Genomic DNA, 23,785 nt, shown 5'->3' with positions numbered 1-23,785 from the left:
TTTTTACGTGTTATTTCTTACATTGGTGCACAAGGTAATCTTAGGTTTTATTACATACAATCGGGAGGAACTACTGGATATAAGACGTCAACTCACCATCATTACGACCAGGAATACGACTTTCCCGAAGCGGATCCCACCACCCAGGACAATGGATCGGATCCCAGCCGGCGAACCAAAACAACGACACCGTAAAAGGGGCAGACGAAGCGGTCTTCTGGTCAGGTTCCGGAGACGGGCACATCGCGCACCGCTCCCGAGCATACTACTCGCCAATGTCAAGTCTCTTGACAACAAGGTTGATGAAATCCAAGCAAGGGTAGCATTCCAGAGAGACATCAGAGACTGTAACGTTCTTTGCTTCACGGAAACATGGCTCACTCAAGACACGCTATCTGAGTCGGTACAGCTAGCTGGTTTCTTCCCGCATTGCGCCGACAGAAACAAACATCTTTCTGGTAAGAAGAGGGGCGAGGGGTATTCCTTATGATTAACGAGACGTGGTGTGATCATAACAACATACAGGAACTCAAGTCCTTCTGTTCACCGGACTTAGAATTCCTCACAATCAAATGTCGACCGCATTATCTACCAAGATAATTTTCTTTGATTATAATCACAGCTGTATATATTCCCCCCCAAGCAAACACATTGATGGCCCTGAATACATTTTATTTGACTCTATGTAAACTGGAAACCACATATCCTGAGGCTGCATTCATTGTAGCTGGGGATTTTAACAGGGCTAATCTTAAAACAAGACTTCCTAAATTCTATCAGCATATCGATTGTGCTACTAGGGCTGGTAAAACCCTGGATTATTTTTATTCGAACACTCTGTGACGCATATAAGGCCCTCCCTCGCCCTCCTTTCGGAAATGCTGACCACGACTCCATTTTGTTGCTTCCAGCCTATAGATAAACTAAAACAGGATGCTCCTGCGCTCAGGTCTGTTCAACGCTGGTCCGACCAATCTGATTACCCGCTTCAGATAGCTTCGATCACGTGGATTGGGATATGTTCCGCATTGCGTCAAACAACATTGACGAATACGCTGATTCGGTGAGCGAGTTTATTTGCAAGTGCATCGGCGATGTCGTACCCACAGCAACTATTAAAACATTCCCAAACCAGAAACCATGGATTGATGGCAGAATTTGTGCGAAACTTAAAGCGCAAACCACTGTTTTTAACCAGGGCAAGGTGACCGGAAACATAACCGAATACAAACAGTGTAGCTATTCCCTCCGCAAGGCCATCAAACAAGCTAAGCGACAGTATAGAGACAAAGTAGAGTCGCAATTCAATGGCTCAGACACAAGAGGTAGGTGGCAGGGTCTACAGTCAATCATGGACTACAAAAAGAAAACCAGCTCCTCGCGAACCAGGATGTCTTGCTCCCAGACAGACTAAACAACTTCTTTGCTCGCTTTGAGGACAATACAGTGCCACTGACACTGCCCGCTACCAAACCCTGCGAACTCTCCTTCACTGAAGCTGACGTGAGCAAAACATTTAAACGTGTTGACCTTCGCAAGGCTGCAGGCCCAGACGGCATCCCCAGTCGCAGCCTCAGAGCATGTGCAGGTGTGTTTACAGACATATTCAATCAATCCTTATCCCAGTCTGCTGTTCCCACATGCTTCAAGAGGCCCACCTTTGATCATGTTCCCAAGAAAGCTAAGGTAACTGAGCTAAACGACTACCGCCCCGTAGCACTCACTTCCGTCATCATGAAGTGCTTTGAGAGACTAGTCAAGGACCATATCACCTCCACCCTACCTGACACCCTAGACCCACTCCAATTTGCTTACCACCCCAATAGGTCCACAGACAACGCAATCGCAACCATACTGCACACTGCCCTAACCCATCTGGACAAGAGGAATACCTATGTGAGAATGCTGTTCATCGACTACAGCTCAGCATTTAACACCATAGTACCCTCCAAACTCGTCATTCCACCCTGGGTCTCGGCCCCACCCTGTGCAACTGGGTACTGGACTTCCTGACGGGCCGCCCCAGGTGGTGAGGGTAGGTAACAACATCTCCACCCCGCTGATCCTCAACACTGGGGCCCCACAAGGGTGCATTATGAGCCCTCTCCTGTACTCCCTGTTCACCCACGATTGCGTGGCCATGCACGCCTCCAACTCAATCATCAAGTTTGCAGACGACACTACAGTGGTAGGCTTGATTACCAACAACAACGAGACGGCCTACAGGGAGGTGGTGAGGGCCCTCGGAGTGTGGTGTCAGCAAAATAACCTCACACTCAACGTCAACAAAACAAAGGAGATGTTCGTGGACTTCAGGAAACAGCAGAGGGAGCACCCTCCTATCCACATCGACGGGACAGTAGTGGAGAGGGAAGTAAGTTTTAAGTTCCGGCGTAAGTTCCGGCGTACACATCACGGACAAACTGAATTGGTCCACCCACACAGACAGCGTGGTGAAGAAGGCGCAGCAGAGCCTCTTCAACCTCAGGAGGCTGAATAAATTTGTCTTGTCACCAAAAGCACTCAAACTTTAACAGATGCACAATCAAGAGCATCCTCTGCCCGCAACCGTAAGGCTCTCCAGAGGGTAGTGAGGTCTGCACAACACATCACCGGGGGCAAACTACCTGCCCTCCAGGACACCTACACCACTCGATGTCACAGGAAGACCATAAAGATCATCAAGGACAATAACCACCTGAGCCACTGCCTGTTCACCCCGCCATCATCCAGAAGGTGAGGTCAGTACAGGTGCATCAAAGCAGGGACAGAGAGACTGAAAAACAGCTTCTATCTCAAGGCCATCAGACTGTGAAACAGCCACCATTAACATTGAGTGGCTGCTGCCAACATACTGACTCAACTCTAGCCACTTTAATAATGTAAAAAATGTATGACTAGTCACTTTAAACAATGCCACTTTGCCACAATATAATGTTTACATACCCTACATTACTCATCTCACATGTATATACTGTACTCTATACCATCTACTGCATCTTGCCATCGTTATGTAATACATGTATCACTAGCCACTTTAAACAATGCCACTTTTATATGTTTACATAACCTACATTTCTCATCTCATATGTATATACTTTACTCGATACCATTTACTGCATCTTGCCTATGCCGTTCTGTACCATCACTCATTCATATATCTTTATGTGCATATTCTTCATCCCTTTACACTTGTGTGTATAAGGTAGTTGTTGTGAAATTGTTAGGTTAGATTACTCGTTGGTTATTACTGCATTGATGGAACTAGAAGCACAAGCATTTCACTACACTTGCATTAACATCTGCTAACCATATGTATGTGACAAATACAATTTGATTTGATTTGGATTTGATTTGACTGTAACACACCCTACCAGTAGACTGTCTGCATTTGTAATGTATAAAACATTCAGCAGGGGGTCATGATACTAAGCACATCCCCTATTGATGTATTGATTATATCAACAGTAAATGTTCACCCAACCATCATTATACACATTATACACATGTCATGTATTGTCATGTTATGTCTTGTTCCTGTTCTTTCTCTTCACTCCGTTTCCCCCTGCTGGTCGTATTAGGTTACCTTCTCTTCCTTTCCTTCCCCCAGCTGTTCCTCATCTCCTCTAACTACCTTGTTTACCCTCTCCCACCTGTTCCCTTTTTCCCTCTGATTAGGTCTCTATTTCTCTCTCTGTTTCTGCTTCTGTCTTTGTCAGATTCTCGTTTGCTTCACCCTTGTCCCGTCCTGTCGTAATCTGCCTCTTCATCAGATGCTACGTGTGATCAGGTACCTCTGTCCTCTACAACCCGCGCCTACCCGGAGAGACCAGCAGTCTGTCGCCGCTAACCCCGCTATTCTCCTCTGCTGCTAGAAGGGGACTCTCCTGTAAAGATCAGAGGACTTTATGATTTATTTGTCGCCCTCTCTTGCGGGTTGTCTATTTTGTCAATCGATACATCTGTAGAGGATCTATGTCTTCCCTGTGTTTTGACATTAAAAGACTCTGTTTCTGTTAAACCGCTTTTGGGTCCTCACTCACCTGCATAACAACACAAGTCATCAATGACCTCCTCACCGCTGCTGATTCTGGTGCCCTCAACATCCTGATTCTGACTTGATCTAGGTGCCACCTTTCACACTGTGATCCATCATATCCTACTCAGCAGGCTGGAGGGTCTGGGTGTTGAGGGCACTGTAGTCTCCTGGCTACAATCCTACCTCACCAACCGGACCTTCTACATCTCCCTCAATGGCCACATCTCAGACTCACTGCAGTTACACTGGGTGTGCCCCAAGGCTCTGTGCTGGGCCTCTTACTCTTTACCATCTACATCCCCCTTTGGTCAGATCCTCTGTCACTTCAACCTTAACTTTCACTGCTATGCTGATGACACCCAGATCTACCTAGGCACCAAATCCCTCCTCAACCCACATTGAATCATGCCTCTGCAATAAAAACCTGGATGCAACAAAACTCAACATCGACTACTGCTATGTGTTTTGTTTATCTGCAGTGAATCCCATGATTCCCATGCCAGAGTGAGTGATGTATGACTATGACTAGGAATGAAAGTAACTTTCAATAGATTCCCTGGTTTTCCTGAAATCCCGGTTGGCAGTAGCCCGGCATCAAGAGGGAATAAGCAGGAAATCCGGAATCCTCCAACCGGGATTTCTGGAAAACCAGGGAATTAATTGAAAGTTCCCGGAATATTGCAACCTTAACCATGACATTATTCCCAAAGAGTTCAAACTATGCTAACATGCTAACTTAAAGTGACTGATGATACAGGCATGGAGACATTTTTATAACGATGCATCAAAATTGAATTCATGGTGTCCATGTTATGAGTCTGATAAGGGATTATGCCGCACATAAAAACATTTTGAACATTGTTCTTTAATCAAAACTGTTATAAAAGAGATTCCAGTGTACTAGCTACTCATTAACAATGTATGCATTCTTTCTTATTGTGGCCTATTAAAATTACAGGGGAAACGCCTACGCCAAAGTCCATAACACTCCCAAATAACACTATACAACCAAAGGCACATTTGAAGCCTTTTGAATGGAATACATAACTAATAATTCTGCTGTTACGATCCTCAAGTTGCCGGTAGGTAATAGGCTACACCAGGCAACCTTTTCCATTTGGAGTGCCAATTTTCTTACCATTTATACCGATCTGCGTGCAAGTTATAATTTTCATATGCACATTTTCGTGGAACAGTTTCAATCAATTTACAATAAAGTCTTTACATCTCAAAATCATTAACATGTGGTTAATCAAAATTCTAAAACTTCTATTGCCATTGACAACTATGTAAAAATAGCCTACATAAAGACAACAAATAAAAACCTTGCAGCCTGCAGGTAGAAAATATCCTGCTAAAAGCAAATATCATATAAATCACTAATCGCTTCGCATGGCTTGTCTGCAAGGAACTTGAAACATTGAATCAACTATGAACTTTTGGGTCCAGCATGAAGCTCACACTAGTAACTTGCAACATTGGCTAAAATATTCTGGGCCCTCTATTTGCATCAGGGATAATAAGTAATCAGGTAGGCCTATTTTATGATGTTTCCACCGGATCAGAGCATTACTATTTTTTCACTTTCACGCTGAGTGGTTATCAAAAGAGAGCTGGAAAGATTTTTCAAATAGGCTACATTGAGGAACTATTGTCATTCTCAATGGATCTAAAAACAGACTTTGTTTACTTGTTGTTTGAGGTGAAGAAAAATTTACTTTGAGATGCTTTGCTCTGGTGGTAAGTTTTATATTGTTTTAGTTTTTTATTTCAACTTTATTTAACCAGGTAGGCTAGTTGAGAACAAGTTTTCATTCACAACTGCGACCTGGCCAAGATAAAGCAAAGCATTGGGACGCAAACAACAACACAGAGTTACACATGGAATAAACAAACATACAGTCAATAACACAATAGAAAAAAAGTCTATATACAGTGTGTGAAAATGAGGTAAGATAAGGGAAGTAAGGCAATAAATAGGCCATTGTGGCGATATAATTACAATTTAGCAATTAAACACTGGAGTGATAGATGTGCAGAAGAGGAATGTGCAAGTAGAGATACTAGGGTGCAAAGGAGCAATAGAATGTGTAACAGTATGGGGATAAGGTAGTTGGATGGGCTATTTACAGATGGGCTATCTACAGGTGCAGTGATCTGTGAGCTGCTCTGACAGCTGGTGCTTAAAGTTAGTGAGGGAGATATGAGACTCCAGCTTCAGTGATTTTTGCAATTCGTTCCAGTCATTTGCAGCAGAGAACTGGAAGGAAAGGAGGCCTAAGGGGCATTTGGCTTTTGGGGTGACCAGTGAAATATACCTGCTGGAGCGCGTGCTACGGGTGGGTGCTGCTATGGTGACCAGTGAGCTGAGATAAGGCGGGGCTTTACCTACCAAAGACTTATAGATGACCTGGAGCCAGTGGGTTTGGCGACGAATATGAAGCGAGGGCCAGTCAACGAGAGCATACAGGTTGCAGTGGTGGGTAGTATATGGGGCTTTGGTGAAAAAACAGATGGCACTGTGATAAACTGCATTCAATTTGCTGAGTAGAGTGTTGGAGGCTATTTTGTAAATGACATCGCCGAAGTCAAGGATCGGTAGGATAGTCAGTTTTACGAGGGTATGTTTGAGCATGAATGAAGGATGCTTTGTTGCGAAATAGGAAGCTGATTATAGATTTAATTTTGGATTGGAGATGCTTAATGTGAGCCTGGAAGGAGAGTTTACAGTCTAACCAGACACTTAGCTATTTGTAGTTGTCCAAATATTCTAAGTCAGAACCGTCCAGAGTAGTGATGCTGCGATCAGTTGAAGAGCATGCATTTAGTTTTACTTGCATTTAAGAGCAGTTGGAGGCCACAGAAGGAGAGATGTATGGAATTGAAGCACATCTGGAGGTTAGTTAACACAATGTCCAAAGAAGGGCCAGAAGTATACAGAATGGTGTCATCTGCGTAGAGGTGGTTCAGAGAATCATCAGCAGTAAGAGCGACATCATTGATGTATACAGAGAAAGGAGTCAGCCTGAGAATTGAACCCTGTGGCACCCCCATAGAGTCTGTCAGAGGGCCGGACAACAGGCCCTCCGATTTGACATACTGAACTCTGTCTGAGAAGTAGTTGGTGAACCAAGCGAGGCAGTCATTTGAGAAACAAAGGCTGTTGAGTCTGCCGATAAGAATGTGGTGATTGACAGAGTCCAAAGCCTTGGCCAGGTCAATGAATACGGCTGCACAGTATTGTCTTTTATCGATGGCTGTTATGATCTCGTTTAGGACCTTGAGTGTGGCTGAGGTGCACCCATGACCAGCTCGGAAACCAGATTGCATAGCAGAGAAGGTACAGTGGGATTCGAAATGGTGGGTGATCTGTTCATTAACTTGGCATTCGAAGACCTTAGACATGCAGGGTATGATAGATATAGGTCTGTAGCAGTTTGGGTCTAGAGTTTCGGGGGATCATTTTAGAAAGAGGGGGTCCAGATTTTGCAGCTTTTTCAGAGCATCAGCTATCTGGATTTGGGTGAAGGACAAATGGGGAAGGCTTGGGCAAGTTGCTGTGGGGGGTTCAGAGCTGTTGACCGGGGTAGCCAAATTCTCAATTATTGTGGATTTATCGGTGGTGACAGTGTTTCCTAGCCTCAGTGCAGTGGACAGCTGGGAGAAGGTGCTCTTTATTCTCCATGGACTTTACAGTGTCCCAAAACTTTTTGGAGTTTGTGCTACAGGATGCAAATTTCTGTTTGAAAAAGCCAGCCTTTGCTTTCCTAACTACCTGTGTATATTGGTTCCTAACTTCCCTGAAAAGTTGCATATCGCAGGGGCTATTCAATGCTTATGCAGTAGGCCACAATATGTTTTTGTGCTGGTCAAGGGCAGTCAGATCTGGAGTGAATCAAGGGCTATATCTGTTCCTGGTTCTACATTGTTTGAATGGGGCATGTTTATTTAAGATGGTGAAGAAAGCACTTTTAAAGAAAGACCAGGCATCCTCTACTGATGGAATGAGGTCACTATCTTTCCAGGATACCTGGACCAGGTCCATTAGACAGGCCTGCCCGCTGAAGTGTTTTAGGGAGCTTTTGACAGTGATGAGGGGTGGTTGTTTGACCGCAGACCCATTACGGACGGACGCAAGCAATGAGGCGGTGATCGCTGAGATCCTGGTTGAAGACAGCAGAGGTGTATTTAGAGGGCAGGTTGGTTAGGATGATATCTATGAGGGTGCCCGTGTTTACGGAATTGGGCTTGTACCTGGTTGGTTCATTGATAATTTGTGTGAGATTGAGGACATCAAGCTTAGATTGTAGGATGGCCGGGGTGTTAAGCATGTCTCAGTTTAGGTCACCTAACAGCACGAGCTGTTAAGTTAAGACAATCAGAAATAATATCAGATCCCAAAATGGCCACATTTTTGGCCTACATTTGCGCGCAGGCCAGATAGCTTAGGCCTACCTCTATGCATAATTAGATGTGCGTCTTTACTCAACATTGACAGGAGCACTACAAACAAAAGGCAATGAATAAATTGACAAATCATTTTTAAGTCATTTAGCAGACGCTCTTATCCAGAGCGACTTACAAATTGGTGCATTCACCTTATGACATCCAGTGGAGCAGCCACTTTACAATAGTGCATCTAAATCTTTTAAGGGGGGTGAGAAGGATTACTTTATCCTATCCTAGGTATTCCTTAAAGAGGTGGGGTTTCAGGTGTCTCCGGAAGGTGGTGATTGACTCCGCTGTCCTGGCGTCGTGAGGGAGTTTGTTCCACCATGGGGGGCCAGAGCAGCGAACAGTTTTGACTGGGCTGAGCGGGAACTGTACTTCCTCAGTGGTAGGGAGGCGAGCAGGCCAGAGGTGGATGAACGCAGTGCCCTTGTTTGGGTGTAGGGCCTGATCAGAGCCTGGAGGTACTGAGGTGCCGTTCCCCTCACAGCTCCGTAGGCAAGCACCATGGTCTTGTAGCGGATGCGAGCTTCAACTGGAAGCCAGTGGAGAGAGCGGAGGAGCGGGGTGACGTGAGAGAACTTGGGAAGGTTGAACACCAGACGGGCTGCGGCGTTCTGGATGAGTTGTAGGGGTTTAATGGCACAGGCAGGGAGCTCAGCCAACAGCGAGTTGCAGTAATCCAGACGGGAGATGACAAGTGCCTGGATTAGGACCTGCGCCGCTTCCTGTGTGAGGCAGGGTCGTACTCTGCGGATGTTGTAGAGCATGAACCTACAGGAACGGGCAACCGCCTTGATGTTAGTTGAGAACGACAGGGTGTTGTCCAGGATCACGCCAAGGTTCTTAGCGCTCTGGGAGGAGGACACAGTGGAGTTGTCAACCGTGACCAAATCATAAATGGAATGAAAAAACAAACTAGTTCCTCACAAGTGTACTGTAGCATAGGTTGTTGTGGTCCGCAAACAACGTGTCCGCTACAACAATGATAACAGTAAAAGACTATAATAATATACACTGCTCAAAAAAATAAAGGGAACACTAAAATAACACATCCTAGATCTGAATGAAATATTCTTATTAAATATTTTTTTCTTTACATAGTTGAATGTGCTGACAACAAAATCACCCAAATTATCAATAGAAATCAAATTTATCAACCCACGGAGGTCTGGATTTGGAGTCACACTCAAAATTAAAGTGGAAAACCACACTATAGGCTGATCCAACTTTGATGTAATGTCCTTAAAACAAGTCAAAATGAGGCTCCGTAGTGTGTGTGTGGCCTCCACGTACCTGTATGACCTCTCTACAACGCCTGGGCATGCTCCTGATGAGGTGGCGGATGGTCTCCTGAGGGATCTCCTCCCAGACCTGGACTAAAGCATCCGCCAACTCCTGGACAGTCTGTGGTGCAACGTGGCGTTGGTGGATGGAGCGAGACATGATGTCCCAGATGTGCTCAATTGGATTCAGGTCTGGGGAACGGGCAGGCCAGTCCATAGCATCAATGCCTTCCTCTTGCAGGAACTGCTGACACACTCCAGCCACATGAGGTCTAGCATCGTCTTGCATTAGGAGGAACCCAGGGCCAACCGCACCAGCATATGGTCTCACAAGGGGTCTGAGGATCTCATCTCGGTACCTAATGGCAGTCAGGCTACCTCTGGCGAGCACATGGAGGGCTGTGCACCCCCCCAAAGAAATGCCACCCCACACCATGACTGACCCACCGCCAAACCGGTCATGCTGGAGGATGTTGCAGGCAGCAGAACGTTCTCCACGGCGTTTCCAGACTCTGTCACGTCTGTCACAAGTGCTCAGTGTGAACCTGCTTTCATCTGTGAAGAGCACAGGGCGCCAGTGGCGAATTTGCCATTCTTGGTGTTCTCTGGCAAATGCCAAACGTCCTGCACGGTGTTAGGCTGTAAGCACAACCATCACCTGTGGACGTCGGGCCCTCATACCACCCTCATGGAGTCTGTTTCTGACTGTTTGAGCAGACACATACACATTTGTGGCCTGCTGGAGGTAATTTTGCAGGGCTCTGGCAGTGCTCCTCCTGCTCCTCCTTGCACAAAGGCGGAGGTAGCGGTCCTGCTGCTGTGTTGGCCTCCTCCACGTCTCCTGATGTACTGGCCTGTCTCCTGGTAGCGCCTCCATGCTCTGGACACTACGCTGACAGACACAGCAAACCTTCTTACCACAGCTCGCATTGATGGGCCATCCTGGATGAGCTGCACTACCTGAGCCACTTGTGTGGGTTGTAGACTCCGTCTCATGCTACCACTAGAGTGAAAGCACCGCCAGCATTCAAAAGTGACCAAAACATCAGCCAGGAAGCATAGGAACTCCTTTATTGGGGGTGTCTTGCTAATTGCCTATAATTTCCACCTGTTGTCTATTCCATTTGCACAACAGCATGTGAAATGTATTGTCAATCAGTGTTGCTTCCTAAGTGGACAGTTTGATTTCACATAAGTGTGATTGACTTGGAGTTACATTGTGTTGTTTAAGTGTTCCCTTTATTTTTTTGAGCAGTGTATTAAATGCATTAACAGAATTTGCCATAACCAAACAAACATTGTAGATCAGAATTGATGGTAAGTGTACTACTGGTGATACTGGTGTGCCATTGCCACGGCCTCCAATGGATTAGTCCACTGAGACAGGCGTGAATCAGACAGGTTTCTTATTTGCCATAATTAATATATATATATATATATATATATATATATATATATATATATATATGCAGTGCCTTCGGAAAGTATTCAGCCCCCTTGACATTTTCCATGTTTTGTTATGTTACATCCTTTTTCTAAAATGAATTAAATATTTTTTCCTCAGCAATCTACACACAATACCCCATAATGACAAAGCGAAAACAGTTTTTTATACATTGTTGTATAAAAAAATACCTTATTTACATAAGTATTCAGACCCTTTGCTATGAGACTTGAAATTGAGCTCAGGTGCATCCTGTTTCCATTGATAATACTTGAGATATTTCTACAGCTTGATTGGAGTCCACCTGTGGTAAATGCAGGTCTCACAGTTGACTGCACATATCAGATCAAAAACCAAGCCATGAGATGGAAGGAATTGCCCCCGGTGATGCGTTGTGCAGACCTCACTACCCTCTGGAGAGCCTTACGGTTGTGGGCGGAGCAGTTGCCGTACCAGGCGGTGATACAGCCCGACAGGATGCTCTCGATTGTGCATCTGTAAAAGTTTGTGAGTGCTTTTGGTGACAAGCCGAATTTCTTCAGCCTCCTGTTTAAATGTTTTCCTCACATCAGCTGCAGTGAAGGAGAGTCCGCATGTTTTAGTTGCGGGCAGTGTCAGTGGCACTGTATTGTCCTCAAAGCGGGCAAAAAAGTTAATTAGTCTGCCTGGGAGCAAGACATCCTGGTCCGTGACGGTGCTGGTTTTCTTTTTGTAATCCGTGATTGACTGTAGACCCTGCCACATACCTCTTGTGTCTGAGCCGTTGAATTGAGATTCTACTTTGTCTCTATACTGACGCTTAGCTTGTTTGATTGCCTTGCGGAGGGAATAGTTACACTGTTTGTATTCGGTCATGTTTCCAGTCACCTTGCCCTGATTAAAAGCAGTGGTTCGCGCTTTCAGTTTCACGCAAATGCTGCCATCAATCCACGGTTTCTGGTTTGGGAATGTTTTAATCGTTGCTATGGGAATGACATCTTCAACGCACGTTCTAATGAACTCGCACACAGAATCAGCGTATTCGTCAATGTTGTTGTCTGACGCAATACGGAACATATCCCAGTCCACGTGATAGAAGCAGTCCTGGAGTGTGGAATCAGATTGGTCGGACCAGCGTTCAACAGACCTCAGCACGGGAGCTTCTTGTTTTAGGGATCAACAAAATGGAGTCGTGGTCAGCTTTTCCGAAAGGAGGGGCGGGGCAGGGCTTTATATGCGTAGCGGAAGTTGGAATAGCAATGATCCAAGGTTTTTCCAGCCCTGGTTGCACAATCGATATGCTGATAAAATTTAGGGAGTCTTGTTTTCAGATTAGCCTTGTTAAAATCCCCAGCTACAATGAATGCAGCCTCCGGATATATGGATTCCAGTTTGCAAAGAGTCAAATAAAGTTCGTTCAGAGCCATCGATGTGTCTGCTTGGGGGGTAATATATGCGGCTGTGATTATAATCAAAGAGAATTCCCTTGGTAGATAATGCGGTCTACATTTGATTGTGAGGAATTCTAAATCAGGTGAACAGAAGGACTTGAGTTCCTGTATGTTGTTGTGGCCACACCACGCCACGTTAACCATAAAGCATACGCCCCCGCCCCTCTTCTTACCAGAAAGATGTTTGTTTCTGTCGGCGCGATGCGTGGAGAAACCAGCTGGCTGCACCGTCTCCGATAGCGTCTCTCCAGTGAGCCATGTTTCCGTGAAGCAAAGAACGTTACAGTCTCTGATGTCCCTCTGGAATGCTACCCTTGCTCGGATTTCATCAACCTTGTTGTCAAGAGACTGGACATTGGCGAGGAGAATGCTAGGGAGTGGTGCACGATGTGCCCGTCTCCGGAGTCTGACCAGAAGACCGCTTCGTTTTCCCCTTTTTCGAAGTCGTTTTTTGGGGTCGCCGGCTGGGATCCATTCCGTTGTCCTTGGTGAAAGGCAGAACACAGGATCCGCTTCGCGAAAGTCATATTCTTGGTCGTACTGATGGTGAGTTGACGCTGCTCTTATGTTCAGTAGTTCTTCTCGACTGTATGTAATGAAACCTAAGATGACCTGGGGTACCAATGTAAGAAATAACACGTAAAAAAAATAAAAACTGCATAGTTTCCTAGGAACGCGAAGCGAGGCGGCCATCTCTGTCGGCGCCGGAAGTCTATTGTCTATTGTTGTGACTTAGATGAAGATCAGTTCAAATTTGATGACCAATTTATACAGAAATCCAGGTCATTCCAAAGGGTTCACATACTTTTTCTTGCCACTGTACATAGAGCTGATACTGATGTTGGCATTTCTAGCTAATATCGGCAGATTGAGATATGCTTACCGGTATATTGTGCATCCCTACATCCGACCTGTGATTTAAAAAAAAAATCATTTTTATTCCACCCTGTTTACGGGCCAAAGCGTTGGAACATATGTAGAATTGCAGGAAATTAGCTGTTTTTTTTATGGAAGGAGCACAATCCATGGAAAAGTTAGCTTGCTAGTTAGCTAGCTATTCTGTAAGCTAGCTTGACATGCTAGAAAGTAATTGAAACAAGTTGAGGGGAAATACCCCCCACCCCCCCACACACACACTCTCTCTCCCATACACACTCTTACATACACAGAAAAAAATGTTTTACAATCCTTGTGGGGAACAAACAACCCCTAACCCTGAACCTAACCCTAACTCCTCAACCTAACCCCTAACCTTAATTCTAACCCTAATTGTATCCCTAACCTATCCCCTAAGCCTAAAATAGCCTTTTAATGTGGTGACCGGCCAAATGTCCCCACTTCTCCAGGACTTCTGGTCCCCACAAGGATAGTAAAACCAAGAACACCCCCCCACACACACAACACCTGCTGGTTCACTCATACACTGACACATCACACTCTTACCCTTCCTTGAGCTCTACCCCCCTTCTCTTTGTTTCATGATTTTTCTCCCTGCTTTTTAGTCTGCCATTGTTTTGGGTCCTTGATAAGCACTTTAGAAGTCACTTTATAAGTCCCATGTATTCTTCCTCTTCTTCTTCTCATCAGATTCCATGCCCCTTATTCAAAGGTTTACCACCATGTCTGTTTACATCCGCTGGAGTCCAATAGTACTATTTCCTAGTGTTGGGTTCTATATTTTGAACATTGAGATATTAAATGAATGAGAAAGAAGCATAGAATCAAAGGACAAAGTTAAGGGTTCTCTGTAGAAGGACATATATCTGTGGAATGTGTTGGGGGACGGGAGCAGAGCACCGTGTTGATACAGGGAAGACAGATGGATATCTGTGGATCAGGAGGCGAGGGGTGAGGTCAGCTCCCCTTAAGGGAGCAATCAGGGTCAGTATCTGGTTGCCTTCTTTCTCTTGGGCATAAACAAAGGATTGGAGAGAAGGAGTGTTTTAAGTAGGATGTTTATAACCAATGGAGAGAAATATTTTGCCGTCTGATTACAGCTGTACAGAACCATTAAAATTGGTTAAAGTTTCTCTAGTGTCCGTGGGTTATTTACTCTGAAAAATAAGAACCTAACACTAGTAATCTACTCAGATTTGCAAAGCTTAGAATGCGCTCATCCCACGCCACACTGCATCATCAATCATCCATCCTTACACACAGTCAGTCATTATTACAGCCCGGGTGTTCTGAGATCACCAGTCAGGGGCAGAGGACGGAGCTCAGGGATGAGCTGGTTCGACAGTGCTGGGCTGGGATAGCTGGAGCTGTAACTGGCTGCGCGGACTAAATTAAATTACATTTTGTTGGACACATATATTTATCCGATGTTATTGCGGGTGTAGCGAAAAGCATGGCCAGCACAGCCGGGGGGAGCACTGCTGAGTCCTACACACATTGACATTCCACCTTTCCACATGGTTTGGTCCATTAGCTCATTGAGGTAGGACAGGCCCTGTGGACTCATGTTTTGGTGCCAAACTGGTGGCAGTTGTGAAAAAGTCAATAGTTGGAAGAGTTGCTTGGTTCATTGAAAATAATGCCATTGTTGACTAGATGCTTTTAAAAATTAATTAGGCTATTTTCACTTGAACTATATGGTCTATCCACTAGAAACTCAAGGTCAATATGGACACACACAAAAAATGACTACTATAAATGAATACATTTTTATCAATTACCAAAGTTACCATAGATTGCCATAGATTACCAAAATTACTTACGATTCCAGATCTTTGGGAAATTACCGTTAGCCTTGCAACTCTAGGCCAACTTGTCATCATCCATGTTATACAGTTGAAGTCGGAAGTTTACATACACTTAGGTTGGAGTCAGTAAAACTCGTTTTTCAACCACTCCACAAATTTCTTGTTAGTAAACGACAGTTTTGGCAAGTCGGTTAGGACATCTACTATGTGCACAATAAAACAATTGTAGACCTCCACCTCGGCAAATTCCAAACACCTGAAGGTACCAAGTTCATCTATAAAAAATATAGAATGCAAGTATAAACACCATGGGACCAAGCAGCAGTCATACGCATTCTGTCTCCTAGAGATGAACGTACCTTGGTGCAAAAAGTGCAAATCAATCCCAGAACAACAGCAAAGGACCTTGTGAAGATGCTGGAGGAAACAGGTAAAAAAAGTATCTATATCCACAGTAAAACAAGTCCTATATCGACATAACCTGAATGGCTGTTCAGCAAGGAAGAAGCTACTGCTCCAAAACCTCCATAAAAAAGCCAGACTACGGTTTGCAACTGCACATGGGGACAAAGATCTTCCTTTTTGGAGAAATATCCTCTGGTCTGATGAAACAAAAATGGAACTGTTTGGCCATAATGACCATCGTTATGTTTGGAGGAAAAAGGGGGAGGCTTGCAAGCCGAAGAACACCATCCCAACCGAAGCATGAGGGTGGCAGCATCATGTTGTGGAGGTGCTTTGCTGCAGGAGGGACTGGTGCACTTCACAAAATAGATGGCATCAGGAGGAAGGAAAATGATATGGATATATTGAAGCAGCATCTCAAGACATCAGTCAGGAAGTTAAAGCTTGGTTGCAAATGGCTCTTCCAAATCGACAATGACCCCAAGCATACTTCCAAAGTTGTGGCAAAATGGTTTAAGGACAACAAAGTCAAGGTTTTGTAGTGGCCATCACAAAGCCCTGACCTGGGCAGAACTGAAAAAGTGAGTGCAAGCAAGGAGGCCTACAAACCTGACTGAATTACACCAGCTCTGTCAGGAGGAATGGGCCAAAATTCACCCAACTTATTGTGAGAAGCATGTGGAAGGCTACCCAAAACGTTTGAAGTTAAACAATTTAAAGGCAATGCTACCAAATACTAATTGAGTGTATGTAAACTTCTGACTCACTGGGAATGCGATGAAAGAAATAAAAGCTGAAATAAATAATTTTCTCTACTATTATTCTGACATTTCACATTCTTAAAATAAAGTGGTGATCCTAACTGACCTAAAACAGGGAAGTTTTACTTGGATTAAATGTCAGGAATTGTGAAAAACTGCATTTAAATGTGTTTGGCTAAGGTGTGTGTAAACGTCCGACTTCAACTGTATATCTGTTTTGTTTTGCTCTCTACCAGGAGTGGAACATGACGTATTATGATTCCAAGGCAGAGCTAGACTATGTGAGTAGAAAGTGAAAAGCTCATTTCTACACATCCTCTCTCATTTGTTGGTAAAGCTTTTGAAATCTGCTGAAGAATGAAGTGGTAGTAATATTGTGTGTGTGCGTGTGTGTGTGCGTGCGTGTGTATGTATCTACGTGTGTACGTGTGTTAGCAGTACTCCCTGCAAGATGGTGATGGGGAAACAGTGAGCCCTCCACTACAGGTGGAGTTTGTGTATGACCCTAACTTAAAAAATAAGGTCAACTACTCCTTCACAGCCGTTCAGATCCCCACAGACATCTACAAAGGAGGTGAGTTTCGCATTAGTGCAATGGACAGTGAATGTCTTGTTATTATGTTATTTAGCAGTCATTTGCTGCTCAGTTGAGACTATGGCCCTGTACACACTTGGGTAGGTCAACTGATTTACAACACATTTGACACAATGGTTGTGAAACAACAAATATTTTGGCAGAGAGTTTGTCTCCTCAATAATGTTTGTGTAATTTTTTCGGTGCAGAAAAACTTCATACCATGCTTTGTATGCTTTGTGTGTGAAAAGGGCTAGAGTGTTTTTCAATCTTAATTTAGACAGGTGGAAAGTATTAGGTTTACAAGTTAGTAGAGGGGAGAACAGCAGTGCTTGACTTGGACTCAAATAGGTACGGGTACTCAATTTTGGGTGCCAGTACTGTTCATATTTAGGTGCAGGAGCTCCACAATTCTTTTGAGCTAATATTCTATAAGAGGAACAAGAGCTCAAGGTGCCCAAAATTTGAGGTGCTTGTATTCCTCTCCAGGGAGCTCCTGCCCATGTCAAGCAATGGATAACAGAAATGTTGTAGCGATAGAGGTGGGATTATGCGCTTAGGAGACTGCAACACTACCGCCACACCATGTTCCTTCACAGGTACAGAGCCTATAAAATGTCTTCATCCCCTTGAACTTTCTTCACATTTTGTTGCGTTAAAAAGTGTGAATGAAATATATTTAGTTGTATTTTTTTGGCATTGATCTTCACAAAATACTTTATTGTAAAAGACAAAAGAAAGTTCTACACAATTTGACAAATTAATACAAATTAAATAACAAAAATATAGTCGTTGAGTACGTATTCATGCCCTTTGTTTAGGCAAGTCTAAATTAGTTCAGAAGTAAAATTTTGCCTAACAAATAACATAATAAATTATATGACTCACTCTGTATTTTTTTATGACTACCCCCTTCCTCTGTCCCCCATACATACAACATATGTAAGGTCCCTCAGTCAAGTATTGAATTTCAATCACAGATTTAACTACAAAGACCAGGGAGCTTTTCGAAAGCCTCATAAAGAAAAGGGCAGTGATTGGTAGATGGGTACCAATAATAAATCAGACATTGAATATATCTTTAAGCATGGTCAAGTTAATAATTATGCTGTGGATGACCACACACACCACAGTTACAGCCTTCCTTCTGAACTGAGCTGCAGGAGAGGAAGGAAACTGCTTAGGGATGTAACCATGTCACCAAAACATTATAAATAACATGGATCAATGGACAATAATGAACTAAATGAAAGAATGAAAAGAAGAATACAAATACACAAAACATGCATCTGTATGCAACAAGGCACTAAAGTAATACTGAAAATGCAAAGCCTTATGTTTGGGGCAAATCCAACACAGCACATCACTGAGTAACTGCAACCTTATTTTCGAGCATGGTGTAGTTGCATCATGGTATAGGTATGCTTGACATCGGCAAAGACTGGGGAGTTTTTCAGAATGAAAAGACACAGGATGGAGCTAAGCACAGGCAAAATCCTAGAGGAAACCTGCTTCAGTTTACACCAGACACTGAAAGAGGAATTCACCTTTCAGGTGGACAATAACCTACAATATATATACAAAAGGATATGGACACCCCTTCAAATGAGTAGTTTTGGCTATTTCAGCCACACCCATTGCTGACAGGTGTATAAAATCGAGCACACAACCATGCAATCTCCATAGACATTTACATTTACATTTAAGTCATTTAGCAGACGCTCTTATCCAGAGCGACTTACAAATTGGTGCGTTCACCTTAAGACATCCAGTGGAACAGCCACTTTACAATAGTTCATCTAAATCTTTTAAGGGGGGGGGGAGGTGAGAAGGATTACTTTATCCTATCCTAGGTATTCCTGAAAGAGGTGGGGTTTCAGGTGTCTCCGGAAGGTGGTGATTGACTCCACTGTCCTGGCGTCGTGAGGGAGTTTGTTCCACCATTGGGGGGCCAGAGCAGCGAACAGTTTTGACTGGGCTGCGCGGGAACTGTACTTCCTCAGTGGTAGGGAGGCGAGCAGGCCAGAGGTGGATGAACGCAGTGCCCTTGTTTGGGTGTAGGGCCTGATCAGAGCCTGGAGGTACTGAGGTGCCGTTCCCCTCACAGCTCCGTAGGCAAGCACCATGGTCTTGTAGCGGATGCGAGCTTCAACTGGAAGCCAGTGGAGAGAGCGGAGGAGCGGGGTGACGTGAGAGAACTTGGGAAGGTTGAACACCAGACGGGCTGCGGCGTTCTGGATGAGTTGTAGGGGTTTAATGGCACAGGCAGGGAGCCCAGCCAACAGCGAGTTGCAGTAATCCAGACGGGAGATGACAAGTGCCTGGATTAGGACCTGCGCTGCTTCCTGTGTGAGGCAGGGTCGTACTCTGCGGATGTTGTAGAGCATGAACCTACAAGAACGGGCCACCGCCTTGATGTTAGTTGAGAACGACAGGGTGTTGTCCAGGATCACGCCAAGGTTCTTAGCGCTCTGGAAGGAGGACACAATGGAGTTGTCAACCGTGATGGCGAGATCATGGAATGGGCAGTCCTTCCCCGGGAGGAAGAGCAGCTCAGTCTTGCCGAGGTTCAGCTTGAGGTGGTGATCCGTCATCCACACTGATATGTCTGCCAGACATGCAGAGATGCGATTCGCCACCTGGTCATCAGAAGGGGGAAAGGAGAAGATTAATTGTGTGTCGTCTGCATAGCAATGATAGGAGAGACCATGTGAGGTTATGACAGAGCCAAGTGACTTGGTGTATAGCGAGAATAGGAGAGGGCCTAGAACAGAGCCCTGGGGGACGCCAGTGGTGAGAGCGCGTGGTGAGGAGACAGATTCTCGCCACGCCACCTGGTAGGAGCGACCTGTCAGGTAGGACGCAATCCAAGCGTGGGCCGCGCCGGAGATGCCCAACTCGGAGAGGGTGGAGAGGAGGATCAGACAAACATTGTCAGTAGAATGGCCTTACTGAAGAGCTCAGTGACATTCAACATGGCACCAACAAGTCAGTTTGTCAAATTTATACCCTGCTATAGCTGCCCCTGTCAACTGGAACTGCTGTTATTGTGAAGTGGAAATGTCTAGGAGCAACAACGGCTCAACCGTGAAGTGGTAGGCCACACAAGCTCACAGAACGGGACCGCCGAGTCCTGAAGCACGTAGGACATCAAAAACGTCTGTTCTAGGTTGCAACACTCACTACCTAGTTCCAAATTGCTTTTGAAAGCAACGTCAGCACAAGAACTGTTTGTCTGTGAGCTTCATGAAATGGGTTTCAATGGCCTAGCAGCCGCACACAAGCCTAAGATCACCATGCGCCATGCCAAGCATCGGTTGGAGTGGTGTAAAGCTCACCGCCATTGGACTCTGGAGCAGGGGAAACGCGTTCTCTGGAGTGATGGATCAAGCTTCACCATGTGGCAGTCCGACGGACAAATCTGAGTTTGGCGGATGCCAGGAGAACACTACCTGCCCCAATGTATAGTGCAAACTGTAAAGTTTGGTGGAGGAGGAATAATGGTCTGGGCTGTTTTTCATTGTTTGGGCTAGGCCCCTTAGTTCCAGTGAATGGAAATCTTACTACAGCATACAATAAACAATCTGGACGATTCTGTGCTTCCAACTTTGTGGCAACAGTTTGGGGAAGGCCTTTTCCTGTTTCAGCATGACAAAGCCCCTGTGCACAAACCGAGGTCCATACAGAAATGGTTTGTCGAGATTGGTGTGGAAGAACTTGACTGGCCTGCACAGAGCCCTAACGTCAACCCCATCAAACAGCTTTGAGATGAATTGGAACGCAGATTGCGAGCCAGGCCTAATCGCCCAACATCAGTGCCGACCTCACTAGTGCTCTTGTAGCTGAATGGAAGCAAGTTCCCACTGCAATATTCCAATATCTAGTGGAAAACCTTCCAAGAAGAGTTGAGGCTGTTGTAACAATAAAGGGAGGACCAACTCCATATTAATGCCCATGATTTTGGAATGAGATGTTCGACGAGCAGGTGTCCACATACTTTTGGTCATTTAGTGTATCTGGACATTAAAATACTTTCTGGACTTCCCTTTGTATTTTTTACCAGGGCCTCTGGTACTGCACTACTGTATATAGGGAATAGGAAACCATTTGGGATGCACTCACTGAGTTTCTAGCTATTACCTGATTTATCTATAATTTCTAGGCAACAATGAAGTACCTTACCATGATATTTGTTCAATTAAAATGGTCAAAAATAAACTAAAATTGATTTTTGGCAAAGAACAATTTCTCAAGCAAGAATTTTGCTAGGACTGTCTGGGAGGGGTGTGAGTGAGGAGGTGAAAACTAGCTGTTACTGGCAGAGAGGTTTGGAACTCTCTTGGTCTACTAACTAATTTACTGCATGCGTGCGTGCCTGCAAGCGTGTCTCATGATACCTGTCCCCCCTCAGGAGTGGCAGTGTGAGCGGCCTCACTTTGAAGCTGATCAAGTCATCAGTGATGGAGATGCTGGACACTCTGTCTGATGATGACTATGTCAACGTGGCCAGGGTGAGTGTTTCTGTGATAGTGTGGTAGTTACTGTAGTTACACCTGGGATTGACATTTCATTGGTTATACATTTGTTTTTTTTGGAGAATTCTATTTCGTACTATTTTCATAGATATCAGCACAAAACATGTTGCACAACCTTAAACAACACAGCAATCACTCATATGAACGGTTATTCATTTGTTCTTAACCAATTTCCTCCTTCACTAACAGTCTTTATCTCTTGCTGTCTATCTCGCCTGCTCTCTCACTGTCTATCTCTTGCTCTCTATCTAGCCTGCTCTCTCATTGTTGTTCCTCAATACCATTTCTGCTCTGTCATTCTCTCTCCTTTCATGTTTCAGTTTAATGAAAAGGCTGAGGCAGTGGTCCCTTGCTTCAAACACCTGGTCCAGGCCAACGTTCGCAACAAGAAGATCTTCAAAGAGGCTGTAAAGCTCATGCAAGCTAAAGGCACCACAGACTACAAGTCTGGTTTCCACTTTGCCTTCAATCAGCTACTAAACGTGAATGACTTAAAGCTCAACACTCTGAACGACCGCATTCTGTACGAGTGATGCCCAATTCTTTAGGGCTTCTACTATTAAATAGACAAGGACATTTTCCAAAGAAAATGTGTGTGCTTGCTATTTTGTGCTTTGAGCAAACACAGGAAGGACATTTCATTACAGATAACAGGACAACCAGCAGAACATTTAAGAGTGGCTCTCAATGAGCGGCAGGGTAGCCTAGTGGTTAGAGCGTTGAACTAGTAACCGGAAGGTTGCGAGTTCAAACCCCCGAGCTGACAAGGTACAAATCTGTTGTTCTACCCCTGAACAGGCAGTTAACCCACTGTTCCCAGGCCGTCATTGAAAATAAGAATTTGTTCTTAACTGACTTGCCTGGTTAAATAAAGGTAAAATAAAATAAAAAATGACTCTGCGGGGGGACAAAATGGCGCCGTAGAGAGAACACGGTGTTTCAGCGAGCTCTCGTGGCATTCGTAAATTTATATTCTTACATTAATCTCCTAGCTTGAAAAAGTGGTAGAATTGGCTAAATAAGTTACCATATAATGAGTCTTGACGACTATTTCGCAAAAATCTCCGACAACATGCCCAATAGAACTACTAAGAAGTCGACCAAAACCACCACCCCTGTGGATGTGCATGAGGAGCTAGCTAACGTTAGCGAAGCTAACACCATTGCGGACCCGGGCACAATGGACCTGATGATTCAAAAGATGACTGATAACATTACTAAAGTGATCGATGCTAAGATAAGAACGGTCTTGGAAGCAATAGCAGGCCATTCAGCTGAAATACAGAGCGTTGTGAAACGTGTTGTTGAGGCGGAAGGAAGAATTGCTGCAGTGGAAACTTCAACTACATCTATGGACGCTAAGATAAAAGCACTTGAGAAACAGGTGCGCGAAATGGCGGAGCACATTGACGACTTGGATAATCGAGGACGCAGATGCAATATTCGTGTTGTGGGACTCCCGGAAAATTCTGAAGGGACACGTTCAGTAAAATTCTTTGAGGAATGGATCCCTGGCTACCTACAAATGGACACTAAGGCTGGTCGTGTGAAGCTGGACAGAGCCCATCGCTCTCAAGCACCGATACCGGGCCCCAATCAACGCCCACGGCCGGTGGTTATAAAGTTCCACAACTTCACCGACAAGCAGCGTGTCATGGATGCGGCTAGAAACATCGGCTCTGATGGTAGTCAACATAAAGGTCCAAAGGTCTCATTCTTCAATGATTATTCCACAGCGGTTGTACGAAGACGCAAAGCGTTTGATGAGGCGAAGGCTCGACTCAGGAGAATGAAGATGGACTACGCACTGTTGTACCCGGCCACATTGAAGATTACGGTCAACGGATCACCTAAAAGCTCTACACACCTGAAGAGGCTGCTGCGTTTATTGACTCTCTCGGGTAAATAACTTTAAGCTGCACCTCCACAGCATTGAATAACTTTGCTTATTTTTGGTTGAATCTGATCACGAAACAGTGGTGTGAGTCCCCACGTACTCCGGCTCAGTAATATTCGTAACTTTATTATTTTTCTTGCTAAAGTAATAGCCGCTATAGCTCAGGCTGAGATATGTGTGAATCCATATTTGTGCCCAGGCTTGGTTTTAGGTGGAAGAGCCTCAATCTTCTTCTATTGATTTTCTTTTCCATATATATA

General features: G+C 44.7%; 1 protein-coding gene across 2 annotated transcripts in view; it reads left to right on the top strand.

Moving 5' to 3' along the window:
* Window positions 1-22,218, top strand: part of LOC115142739 (voltage-dependent calcium channel subunit alpha-2/delta-2-like) — a 33,628-nt gene extending 11,410 nt beyond the window's left edge. For both annotated transcript variants that reach the window (XR_010458771.1, XM_029682413.2), the window contains 3 exons: window positions 16,756-17,093; window positions 21,505-21,604; window positions 21,949-22,218. Coding sequence is in view for 1 of the 2 variants with exons in the window: in XM_029682413.2 (XP_029538273.1) it covers window positions 21,554-21,604; window positions 21,949-22,161 (264 nt within the window). In the remaining variant the exon portion in view is untranslated. The remainder of the gene's footprint in view (window positions 1-16,755; window positions 17,094-21,504; window positions 21,605-21,948) is intronic.
* Window positions 22,219-23,785: the final 1,567 nt, after the last annotated feature.

This window comes from Oncorhynchus nerka, linkage group LG15 (genome assembly GCF_034236695.1).
Source record: "Oncorhynchus nerka isolate Pitt River linkage group LG15, Oner_Uvic_2.0, whole genome shotgun sequence".
NCBI classification, from domain to species: domain Eukaryota; kingdom Metazoa; phylum Chordata; class Actinopteri; order Salmoniformes; family Salmonidae; genus Oncorhynchus; species Oncorhynchus nerka.
This window is presented reverse-complemented; position numbering and strand designations above follow the sequence as displayed.